Source organism: Falco naumanni, chromosome Z (assembly GCF_017639655.2).
Source record: "Falco naumanni isolate bFalNau1 chromosome Z, bFalNau1.pat, whole genome shotgun sequence".
NCBI classification, from domain to species: domain Eukaryota; kingdom Metazoa; phylum Chordata; class Aves; order Falconiformes; family Falconidae; genus Falco; species Falco naumanni.
Window position 1 is genome coordinate 21441694 of NC_054080.1, and position 13294 is coordinate 21454987.

At 37.3% G+C, this 13294-nt stretch overlaps 1 protein-coding gene across 2 annotated transcripts in view; it reads left to right on the forward strand.

Moving 5' to 3' along the window:
* SNX2 (sorting nexin 2) overlaps positions 1-13294 on the forward strand; it is a 32548-nt gene that overhangs the window by 5447 nt on the left and 13807 nt on the right. For both annotated transcript variants that reach the window (XM_040579282.1, XM_040579283.1), the window contains exons 2-6: positions 1969-2086; positions 9181-9344; positions 10640-10706; positions 10912-10955; positions 11048-11189. In XM_040579282.1, the coding sequence (XP_040435216.1) occupies positions 1969-2086; positions 9181-9344; positions 10640-10706; positions 10912-10955; positions 11048-11189 (535 nt within the window). The remainder of the gene's footprint in view (positions 1-1968; positions 2087-9180; positions 9345-10639; positions 10707-10911; positions 10956-11047; positions 11190-13294) is intronic.

Sequence of the window (13294 nt, forward strand, 5' to 3'; positions counted from 1 at the left end):
TGCTACTTCTGAAAACACTTAAAACTGTTGACTATTAAATGTGACACATACTATTTATACTGTCATTTGTAGAGTAATGAAGCATGTCAAATGATGAGGTTTTCTTAAATTTCCTAGTTAATTTCGTCTAAATTGGTTGCAAGCCTTGTGATACAACTTAAGGTTCATGCTTCATAGAGTGAACAAATACATTTTTATTACCCCAGAGCACTCTGTTTGCTGTGGGACCATTTTGGCATTGGTTTAGTATGAGATGAGAAGTGTACATGTGATAAGTGGATTGGTTCCTTGTCAGGTTATAAAATTTTACTATCTACTTACGGTTCCTGAGTGTTTCTGCTTCAATTTTCTTTGCAGGCTGTAGGTCAAAACCCGAGCAGTTTGAGAGGCTGCTTCTTTTGTCGCCCATCACTTTGCTCTGTTTACTGGTTTCTCCACATTATATGTGGGCTTTTCAGAGGGTGGCAGCCTTTGGCAAAGGGAAGGGGATATAACCTCTTCCATCATTTGAATTGAGTAGTTCCTTGTTAGCAACCATAATATGTTTTAAAGCAATATACATTTTTTGGTATTCTTGTATTTGCTTTCATCTTCCTTCTGTCTTCAGCAGGGACAAGCTCGAGCTAACACCTTTCCAGGTCGAGAGAGTATTGTTTTCATATGTCCTCTGCAAAACTCTTTTGTACTGTGTCTGAATTTATCAGACAGGATTTTTACTTTTTCTTACTTGCTTCCTCTGTACCAGAATTTGACATGACTGATGTCTAGATAGATGCAATGGCCAGCGTCTTGCTCTGTGCTGCTTGAAGTAAAGCAGCAGTGCCATACTCCATGTCAGGATGGGCACTGTTCTTAGAGAGTCAGCTGTAAGGAAGGCCTCTGCCTTAGAACTGTTGCATCTGGTACATTTGTATTTATGAAAATACAATGGCATTTCAGTATGTTTCAGAGTTTTTTTAATCTTTTGTAGCCTGTGGCATTTGTTGAAGTGTAGCCTGAAACGTTTGCTATCTTATTTTGGATTCTGGTTCTGAACTTAAGTTATGATAACTCTATGCAAAAATTAGGAAGCAAGTAGCGACAATTCACAGGTACTCCTTTTGAAGTGTATGCATTCATGAATAAATATGCTATTGTTGAAAGCTCCTTAGCTAGCTATCTTGGATGAAGTTGTGAGAAGTCAGTCTTGCAGATTTTCTAATACTATGGCAATAAGTATAGTTGATACTTATTCAACAAGGATTTTCTAATTGAAGCACTGATATTGTTAGGTGCGTATTTACAAGTAAACTATGTTTGGTATCCTAGCTTCAGTACTGCTTTAATTTTCCTGAGTATCTTCAAGTGTTTTGCTTTTTCACAGGGCAAGTTCTAGTCTTCAACTGAATTAAATATCTGTGGCAAGCCTGGCTTCTGCATACGGTGCAATGAAACCCTTTGTGGCAATAATCCCCAAATTCAACTTGTTGCAAAGCTATCAGTATTTCTTATGGCCACAGGCAGCCTTGAATCATTTTGATGGTGTTGACGCACTCTTTTAATCTCTGAAAAAATGCTATAGAGTACTTGGAGGGGTATTTTATTGATATTTTTTTTCTATGTACAAACATGGATTTAAAGGCAGGCCTTTCCAAAAGGAACTTAATAATCAGATTACTTTTAGAAATCCTAATAAACTTACTGTAGATATTTCTGTAGCAGCTTTTGTTTCATGTTAATTAAACCTGAGGAAATGGGTGACTTTTTTTTTTCTCTTTGACAAAGAAATGAGAAGAGCTGTTGACTAGGTCATATCTTTTGTTCATTGTTACCATGCTAGGAGTAGGAAGTGGAAATAGCTGACAGCGTTTCCTTTCTGTACATTTTGCTCTCTGCTATGAAAGAATGTTTGTTGCAATAATTCTTATATACTGATACTTGGCAACTGGTTCTCTGCTAATTATTTCACTTTTTTTTTTTTTTCAACAGTCAAGTCCTTCATCTCCAGAACCAGCAAGTCTTCCTGCAGAAGACCTTAGCACAAACTCCAATGGTCCAAAGCAGGCAGAAATCATGCTAGATGATGACAGAGAAGACCTCTTTGCTGGTAATGGCTATTTTTTTCAAATGTGTCTGCATAAACTGTTTTGCACTTGAAAGAGAATTGCTTTGCTGGGAAGGAGGATTAAAGGCCTTCAAGTAGTTTGGCAATGATGTACAGGTTTTTTCTTGTGCTACTTTGTAACATTAGTTAAATTTGTTTACTAAATACAAATTTCTTAGTGGTGTGTACTATTAGTGCATAGTGTGGTGTGTTAGATGTTCTGCTGACAGTAATAATACTATTCATCATTATGTAATTAACAATATTAAAATCTGTATAAAAGCATGACTGGAGTTGCATCCTGGTTTGCTGCTCTAATATCCACACATAAGCCATTCCAGTCTTTTTTCCAATTATATAGAAAGATTATTTAGATCATATTGCAAGTTGGAGGGTATTTCCTTTTTCTTAAGACTCTTTTATTATAATGAAAAGGTAACAAACTGGCACATGGGACCAGTCCTGTCATTTCATTAGTACATGATTCTGTTTCTGATACGTAACAGTACTGCACATTGTGGAGGAAGATGTGTGAAAGTTCTGATAAGGAATCAGTCAATACACAACACATTCTAACAATTCATTAATCAGTCACTACTGGTGTTGGTTTTCAACTATCCTAACATGGGTTATGGTTGCTGTCCATTACAGATGTAGAAGCATTAACCATTCAAGAATGGTGTAATGTTTGGAGTATATTACATGGGTCAAAAGATGGTTCTGCATGCTGCTTCTCAATGCTAACACTTTTCCTATTACTGCATGTTGAGTAAGTCAGTTGGCAGTCTGCTCTGAGTACAGTCCTCGTGTCATCTTCATTCTGATGTAATCATTCAAAAAGAAACTTTATAGCCTTTAGCTTTGGCTATTTTGTATAGATATGTGTATACACACGCCCATTACCTTTGTTCTGAACTTACTAAATTTTTATTTGCGTGTATTGGAACTTACATTTGCTTACGACACTGTTAGAATTTATTGACTATTTTACTAACTCTCTGAAAATGTTTTAAGAGAAGAAGAATAAAGAATAGGCGGGTAATCTTAACTTTTTATATATATATATATATATTACCTGATCTTATGACTACAAAGACCAACAGTGCTTTAGCAATGAAGCTTCCTAATACTAGTAATTTGGTTGTTTAGCTTCAGTGTGTAAAGCCAGATTTTTATAACCATAGAGCCATATGGAATAGATATTTTAGGAAAGCCAGTTCGCCTTTGGATAATATTAAGGAAAAAGGTGGCTGGAGTAAATATTGAGAGGAACCAGACAGAAGGAACAAATGTTAGCAGCCAGATTGTTTTAACTGAACTGTGTTTAAAACAACACAGAACTGATTTAATAAATTTGAGTTTTTCTATGAAAGACAATTTCTTCATGCAGCACTGAACTGGAAGTATCTAACATACTGCATGTCTAACAACTAAGACTGGTGTTTAAACGGTCAGTTTAAATACAGATTGAGGCTAGTACAAACTCTCACATAGGGGAAAAAAACACAGATTGATTTATGACAGAATATGACATTTTTCACAGCATCCTGTTTTAAGCAGGAAGTTTGTGTAACACAGTTGTACCCTAGTGATGAACTTCTGTCTTTGTATCACTGGCAGCATAGGTGTTCTCAAAAATGACGTCTAATTTGTGTTCCAGTGCTGTGCACTCCCAACTGTTTCTTTCTTTCTTAGGACTGTTTTGTTAGACAATGTTGTTAATCCATCTGATTAACTTTCTGATACCGATTTGCAATGAATAGAAACAATGTGAAAAGGCAATATGAGAGACCTATTTTCTTGCTTCCAGCATGATTGCATGAGCCTCACTTTCTATGAAAACAGGAGTTAATTTACAAGTGAGTGTGATCGGGTGTTTTTTCTTCAACATGTTGAAATTCCAAAGCAACCTATCTTGGCAGAGCTTATAGGAACACTTTACTGGAAAGGAAGTGAAGGAAGTTCCGCAGCTTTCTGACTTACCTTGTTCCTTCATATTGAATTATTAGCTACAATGAAATCCTTCTGAAAGGAGGGACTCTGATGTTCTGGGGACAAACTATTCTAGTTTTGCAGAGTTATTTGTAAAAAATGCGATGGTATGCCTCTCTAGCTATTCCGTCTAATAATACAAACTAATAGAAAAGGAGGTGCGGGAAAACAAATTACATGATTTCCTGTACTGTTTTAATGCATTTCAAAAATCCCAGGTTCTCTAGGCTTTTTTTTGACTATACTTAAAACCTCTTTGCTATTGTGTTTCCGCAGCAGCTACTGGAGAGCATGTGCAATAAAATATTTTAGCTATTCATTACCTTGTCTCTGGTGACTAATAAGTGAACTATTAAAACTGTGTTTCAAAGGTGGAAGAAAATTAGTTTTCCAGCAGTCACTGGACACCAGTAAGTCTTGCTGCTCCATTCATTAATTAGTATGTGGTTCTTTGTTCTGTAAAAAAACAAACTGCCTTGCTAAACCCACTTAAGCACTTTCACCCTTAGAATAAAAGTCAATGTGTTGGTTACTTGGCCAAAAAAGAACTACTTTGTCTTACCTTGTAGAGCTCTTAGATGTGGAGGGCATAATGGTCAGTACTCCAAAGCAGGCAGTATTAAGAATATCTTGGGGGGGGCTTTGGGGTGTGTCTTAAAATCTGGCTGTCTATAAGCTTCTACTGTAGAGTGAAGAACTAGATCGTGAATAGTGTTCTAAAATGTTGGCCTAAAGTTATGTGTGTAGCTGCAGAAATGTGCTGTGGACTGCCTGTGCAGAACATAACTCTCTGTGCCTTCCGCTTCTGGTGCTCACACATGATGAGCGGGTCTGTGAAGTTGTATCAATGCTCTGGCACTGTTTTCAGAAAAATGGAAAATCAAAATTTTTCCCCTTCCCTAGTCTGGTAAAAGATTAGTCTTTATGTTCTTTTGTTTCTTCAGCTCTAATAGGTCTTTGGGAATGGATCATCTTACACTAGTATCTATCTAGCTACTGTGTCCTGGGGGAAATGCATTGGGAGGTGGGGCAATGTTTGTTTTTATTGGGTTTTTGTCATGATAGGTTTATCTTAGGCTTTTTTCCTGGGAATTGGTACAGCAAAGGAGATGCTAGTTCTGTGAATCAAGCAAGATGAACTTTAAACCCGGCTGAACACCAAAAGCTTCTAGCTAATAGTGTCTGTCAGGCTGTTGTCATGGGGTGTGTCTGATGAGAAGAAGAGTTCAGTGCAGATGCCTCGCTGCTTTTAGAAGCTGGTTGTTGAGTTCTATGTCTCTTCTGCAAGAAATAAATCCACAAAAGCATATGAACCTACAGTTTTGAAGTCAGAAGGCGGCCTTATTAGTGGCTGACTGTTCTGTTAAAAGTGTTTTTGTTCTCATTAAGATCATCTACAGTACTCCTGGTGTAACAGTAAGGGTCACGGGCTGTGACTTAGGTGTAGTGGTTTTTACTGTCAATTCTGTTAAAATATCTGTCTCTGAAATACTGCTATACCTGGAGAAGCCTTTTTTAATAATTTGTCCTCTGTTCTGGACAACAGTTTCTACTTTGGTTTACTTCCACATTTATGTGATCACCTGAGTAAACTTTGAAAGATAGTAAGCCAATTCAAACACTCAAGCCATGACAGAATGTTAGAGGTCTGACATTTAGAAGCGTGACCAGTAAAAATAGCTTACCTAGCTGAAGTGAGCTGCTAGTGAGGAACTGCAAACCTGCGCTTTAGAAACTTGGTGTAGTTGGCTGTAGAATGTTAATTAAACATAAGTAGTTGTCTTCTGCAGCAGGGTAAGAAGTTTTCGTGTTCTGTTGGAGCTAAGCATCTTGACAGTGATCCATGACTGTTGTGGTTTAACCCCGGCTGGCAACCAAGCACCACGCAGCCACTCGCTCACTCCCCCTCACCCAGAGGGATGGGGAGGAGAATCAGAAAGGAATGTAAAACTCGAGTGTTGAGATAAGAACAATTTAATAGGTAAAGCAAAAGCCACGCAGGCAAGCAAAGCAAAACAGGGAATTCATTCACCACTTCGCATGGGCAGGCAGGTGTCCAGCCATCCCCAGGGAAGCCGGGCTCCATCACACGTAATGGTTACTCGGGAAGACAAACACCATAATGCCAAATGTCACCCCCTTCTTTCTTCTTCCCCCAGTTTATATACGCAGCATGACATCATATGGTATGGAATGCCTCTTTGGCTAATTCAGGTCACCTGTCCTGGCTGTGTCCCCTCCCAATTTCCTGTGCCCCTCCAGCCCTCTCGCTGGCAGGGCCCAAGGAACTGAAAAGTCCTTGATTTACTATAAGCATGACCTAGCAACAACTAAAACCATCAGTATGCTGTCAACATTGTTCTCACATCACAGCCAATATAGCTGGTGATAGAAAAAGGAAGAATTGAAGGGGAATAGCTTTAATTTTTTGTGGTTTATATTTTATTATATATATAACATGTTATGTATTTGTAATTTTTTTCTGAGAAATGGTTCTGTAAAAGTCGTTTGTGTAATATATAACATATATGTTGAATGCTGTTAGCCAACAGAGAACTACCTCTTTGCCATGTTTAAATGTTGTTCTACAAGTCTAAAAGCTTATTTTTGTTGCAACTGCCTCAGTATGACTTCTCACCTGATCTGAGGTTTTGAATTAAAATTCTTTATTGGTTTAAGATGCAGTATCCTTCCTGTGGCATTTGAGGGCAAGAAGCATCAGCAGCATTCTTCAGAAAGATTAAGCAGTAAGAATAAAGCAATGGTAGGAAAAATAAATCTCCTACAAAGAAAACTTCTACATAATCTTTGTTCATAATAAAAATGGAGAAAACAAAAAGGTGCTTGCTTTTCAGTTTAGTTTGAAAATACTATGGAAATCTGTAATTTGAATTTAGGGAAGAGCATTGCTAGCAGGTTGAGGGTAGTGATCATTCCCCTCTGCTCAGCGCTGGTGGGGCCATACCTGGAGTGCTGGGTCCGGATCTGAGCTACCTAATACAAGAGAGAAGGGGGCAGGCTGGACTGTGAGTCCAGTACAGGGCCATGGAGATGATTAAGGGCATGAAGTGTATGACATGAGCAGAGGCTGAGAGCTGGGGCTGTTCAGCCTGAAGAAGAGCAGGCTCAGGAGGAATTCTGCATGTATCTGATGGGAGGGAATGGAGAGGGGCGAGCCAGACTTCTCAGTAGTGCCCGCTGACAGGACAATGGACACAAACTGAAATACAGATAATACCCAACAAAAAAACCATTGGTTTATGGTTGGGGTTTTTTTTAATGGTGAGGGTATGGTGAGGGTGATCAAGCACTGGTGCAGGCTTCCCAAGGAGGAGGTGGTTTCTCCATCCCTGGAGATGCTCAAAACCTGTCTGGACATGATTCACAAGCAGGCTTCTGTGGCTGACCCTGCTTGAGCAGAGGGGTCATATTAGATGATATGCAAAGGTCCTTTCCAAGCTCAGCAAATCTGTGATACACTCCAAAACAAAGTGACGATAGCAAACTTTGTCAGCCTCCAGCCAAAGTGAGCATCTGCTTTAAACCAGTTAAGGCATAGTGACATGCTGAAGTTTGGTTTTAATTTGTTTTGAACTTCAGTATCAAACAAAATTTAGGCACACAGTCATTTTCATCCGTGAAGTAGAGAAGTGTTGGGTTTTTTTCATTTATGAAAAAGTCAACGATTGGCAAAAGAAGTGTTACAGAAGAATGGGAAATGGAATTGACTAACAGGGTATCTCTAAGTGACAGCAGGGATAAAGTTGAGTGGGTTTGATACATTGATTATGAAAGATCATAATATTATTGCAGTAATGAATGGTATGGTTCATTAGATGCTACTTGCAGTTCTATTTTTACGTTGTTAGTAGGTGACAGACTCTTCTGGAGAAGCAAACAAACCCATGCACGATGAAAGAAAAGGAGACTTTTTTTTTTTACATGCTGTGTAACTATTTCACAACTTTTAAGATAGATCTGATCTTTAAAACTCTCCTTTTCTTAACCATTAAGTAAAGACTAGTTGCATTAATTGTATGCATCAGGCTTTAAAAAGTTTGGAAGAAAGATGACGTACTTACATATATGCACACACACACATAAAAATCTGAAAATTTAGTGGTTCCTATAGACAAAAGTTGCAAGCCCAAGTCTTTTCCAAATTGCATAGTAAACCTTTTTGATAACTTCGGCTATCACAGAGTGGATCTATTTTAGTGCCCTACTACAGGAAGTCTAGTTTGTAACAAGACTTTAGAGCAGTTGGGAAATCAATTTTGGTATCAAATGACTGTTCTGTGGTCAGCATTATCTTTTAAGGAACTGGAATTCTTGAAAGTGCACATTTAGCGAAAATCACAGCACTAGTTATTTAAACTAGAACAGGAACTTCTTTGTAACCAGGAAGTGTGTAGTTTGCCAGTGGTCAAAAGCAGTTATTGGCGGAAAGCCTGCAGGATTTGTGAAGCAGAGATTTACAGTCCTCTTTGAAGACAGGTGAACTGTCTACTGTCTGAAGAAAGTACTCAGTTTCTAGTGAACTGTTTTAAGCCCCAAAGAGACTGAAGATAGATAGAGACTAAAGATAGTTAAGTCTTCCTAGTCAGAATGTCTCACCTGCTAATATTTCTGTTTAACAGGTTGTGGGCTTGTGGCAGGGGTAGGTTGTGTAACTTCATTTAACACATGGCTTGGTCTGCCCATTTATCAGCCTATATGACTAAATCAGATGTTGTTCAGAGCACAAAACTGAGAATTGGTACAGGTGCTGAAGAAAAACTGTTTGTTGTTAGTTTTCACAATGTATTATGCAGAAATAAATTACATATCCCTTGTGGCTACTGTAAAAGACTTTACCTAACAGTATACTAAAACCAAATTTGCAATATTAGTCTTTAACCTATTATGCGCTACAAGCTCAAATGTCACATCTAGTTTTAGCTGTGTGTTGAAAGAAGTTACCTCTCACAAATGGGTGCTGTTTAAGGATGATCTTATTAAATTTGCACTTCATCATTTTGTAGTGTATGTGTTTGTTATCTTTGTGATGTGTATCCATCTCTATTCCACAAAAACTTCTTTGCTAACTCAAAATGTTTATCTAGAAGCAACAGAAGAAGTTTCGTTGGACAGCCCAGAGAGGGATCCAATGCTTTCACCAGAACCTACTCCTGCAATCACTCCTGTAACACCTACTACATTAGTAGCTCCCAGAATGGAAACAAAAAGCATAGCAGCCCCTGTGATTTTTGATAGATCCAGGGAAGAGGTATGCAGTAAACTTACAAATTATGGAAATGCCTTTATTTGTGTTTTGAACTTTTTTATTTTGTTTTTTTTTAAATGACAGTTCCAAAATGTTGACTTAGGGGGTTATCCTTTGCTAAAGGAAAGTACGTAAAAGAAAACCTTTTCTATTTGTTTTGCATATAAAGTTGATTTGCACACAGAAAGCGTGAATTTGACACATGAAAACACCGTAGTAATTAATTATTTAGTTGATTATATTGGAGATCTGTAGTGTGAGGGGTAAGAAGCCTCATTGCTTCAGAATAGATATTGTAGGAACAAGCTGTGAGCTTGATACAGGAGAAACGTTAATGATGTATAGTAACTCTTACTAGCATGTTACAGGTTTCAGCTTGGATTTCTGAAGCTGTTGTTAATGGGGAAATGGAGGAAGCAGCTTTCAGCATTGTCCTGCATGCTAACAAACAGTTGAGGCTAATGGTAGTTTTAAAATGGCTATTTAGATTTGGTGTTCCATTCGAAGCCTGGGCATTGCGGAATGCTATTCATTCTGGAGTGTTCTCTGACTGGACAGTGCCCCTGCTAAATGAGTTTGCAAACAAGACTTGCCTGTGGCTTGATGATGGCTACTTGGCAGATGCCACAAGATGGCATTTTATTCTGATTTTTTCGTCCTTCAGCCCTGGTACACTGTCCTTTCTGCCATGGTATTTCTTAAGATCTCTGTTTTTATCAAACTTAGGAATGTTACATGAAAGATTATGAAACTGAATAATTAAAGCTCAGGCAAGTATTAGAAAATTCTGTTACTTTTCCCTTCCCAACCTCTTCTGCTACAGATACCATTAATAAAAAGGAGTATCTATGCTTCGATTAGAGGCATATAGAAATATCGCAAATGAAACTAGTATTTGAGCCATATTTATCTGCTAGCATTGTAGGTGATGGAATTAACATACCCCTAAGATAAATACCAAAAATGTTGAGGCCTACAAGTCCTGAGAAAAGACTGCCATGCTAAAAATTTTGCAGGAAAGCTTAAAACTTAAATCATAGAATCATTTAGGTTGGAAAAGATTTTTAAAATCATTAAGTTCATTGTAAACCTAACACTGCCAAGTCCACCACATGAACTTTGTTGCAGTGACAATGAATGTTAGAAATTATATTCACTTAACATTGGATGGTGGGTCTGGAAGTGTTTTTTAATTATACAAGCTTGCTGTTTTCTCCTTCCTCTATACCCTTATCCTTGTTATCATACATAATATGAGTACATGTTACCTTGTCAAATATGACATATGTTTTTCCTAGATTGAAGAGGAATCAAATGGAGATTTGTTTGATATAGAAATCAATGTATCAGACCCCGAGAAAGTTGGTAAGTTCCTTGAGCATAGTAAGTCAGATGATAGACTGTCTTATTCCATGAAGACTATTCTGAGATTTCAGCATGAATTCAGTTATCTTTTTTGCAGTTTTTATTGTCTAAATGGAAAGCTATTTAATGTATATATTGGAATAAAAAAATGTGTGGAGGGATTAAAATGACGTGGCCTAGCTTAAGTATCTTAATTTTCTTACAGGAGATGGCATGAATGCTTATATGGCATACAGAGTAACAACAAAGGTAACTAGTGTGACAGATATTTGCAGATAACTTTGTATCATAGCTGAGTAGATGGATCAGTAATTCATAACAATTTTTCTTTTTTTTTTAAGACATCACTTTCCATGTTCCACAAAAATGAATTCTCTGTTAAAAGAAGGTTCAGTGATTTTCTTGGCTTGCACAGCAAATTAGCAACAAAGTACATGCATATTGGTTACATTGTGCCTCCAGCTCCAGAAAAAAGTATTGTAGGTAAGTGTAGTTCCTGCAAGGTTGAATTTAAGCGTGACAGTTAAGTACTGTAATACAAATTAAGCATTTTAATACATGTTGGGCTTCATAAATAATTTTCTGCACAAATATTACTTACTGCTTATCAGGTAGTCCAAACTGTTAAATATTCTTCCTGTTCTGTATTTTTAAAAAGTTCAGGTTAAATTGGAAAGATATGTAGTGGCCTCTTCCTAACTCAGACCAGCATGGATGATAAGAACGACATTTGCCTTAATACATGGCCTTCTGTGTCTTATCTATTGTTCGTTCTTCACTGTTACCCTTTAAGAGCTGATTAGTCTATCAAAACAAAGACGTTAAATGAAAGTTTATTTTTAACTTGTGCTGTTATCAGTTGCCTGCAATATACAGAGCTTCATACATACTCCACCTCTCTAATACTTCAGTCTGTTTCTTTTGGTCATGGCGAACACTAAAACCTTTGGTTAATTCTTAAAAGTTTAAATTCAGTAAAACCCTTCTGAATGTTGCTAGTCTTTGTAAATTCCTTGAAAAATCAAATCCTTTCTCCAGGATGCATGCCTGATACATTGAAGCAACTTACTGAAACGTTACGAGAAGAGGTTCTTTCAAAATAACTGAACATTTAACATAGTAAAACCTGCTGAAGTCTTTTGGCTTACCCATATAGAAAAAGTGATTGGACTCTAGAACGCCGTTTTGATAAGTAGGGAATGGCAAGTCTTTTTTTCAGTATAGTCTGTACAGCTAATCAGAGCAGCAACTTTTCACATAAGTAGAACTAGGCAGACTGAGTAGATGTAGGCAGCAGAAAGTTTGGGAAAATCATGCTTTTAATTCTGTGCAAAAGCAACTGCATTTTTTAGTCTATAAGACTGAAAATTTTATCTGCATTTTGGTAGCTCTTGAAAGTAATGTATGATTCTGTAATAACCAATTTTTCATGTAACAAAAATAAGTAATTGCCAATGTTAACAAGACTTAAAAGATGGAATGAGGCTGCTAGTCATGTGCTTTGAATGATACAACATTTAAGGCATGCGTCAGTGTGGAATTACATTAAATGTAGTACTTGCATCAGTCAAATTCATCTGTAAGACAAAGCTTGGCCTGGATTTTGAGGTACCACTTGAACAAAACCAGCATAGGTATTGATACACCTGGAAATATGTAAGTAGTGGGACTTACTGCAGTGTGAGCAAGCACTGGCTGTCGCTTCAGATTCTTGTATACAGACTTTGTTAAGCTACAGATAAGTTGGGGGAACTCACAGATTCTGTAGGACATTTTCTAAAGAGCATGAAACTCCTGCTTTAAACTTGAACTTCAGTGCACAGGTAGTATCTAGTTCTGTCCAAAAATACGTAGTCCAAACATTTCTAATTCTGGAGAGAAGAAGGGATTCTAGGCTGATTTAAAATGAGGCATCTTAAAGCAGAGAGCTGACAAAACAGCTGAAAGTAAGATGACATATTGTGTTTATATCACATGTGTTTATTTTTAAAAGTCCTAACACTGATTGCATGATATTTCATATTATGCAGTGTGTATTACACAGAACTCCTTGGTGTGTTCATTCTGTTACACTGTTGATAACACCCGGAGTTTTAAGCTCTGACTTTATTTTGGTGATGGGTGGGAGAGGCTGGCATTTCAGAACTTTAGCCACAAATTCAAGTGGTCAGTTACTGACTGTGAAAGGAGATAAAATTGAGTCAGTGGTGAACTAGAGCTGGTCATTCATCCAGACTGCCTCATTACTTATGTATGTGTATTTGAAAATCATGTTTTCTGTTTTTAAGAAAATAATTTATGAAGTTATGAATCCTGTCCTGGAAAGGATTAGAGGAGTGCTTGGGCTACACAAGCTGCCTTTACACTTGCATTTAAATAGGCTTATAGTAGCAGAGAAAGAAAGCTGACATGATATCTAGAAATAACTGTCAATATCACAACTTAGCAATTCCTCATACTGGTCATTTGAATTCATATTCAGTTTCTTCTCTATGAACTTTTGTTGCTATCATATGTGAAGGATTTTTTTTATTAAACTACAGCATTTCATGCTTTCAGTAGTGGAATATTAATGAATAGTAATACTC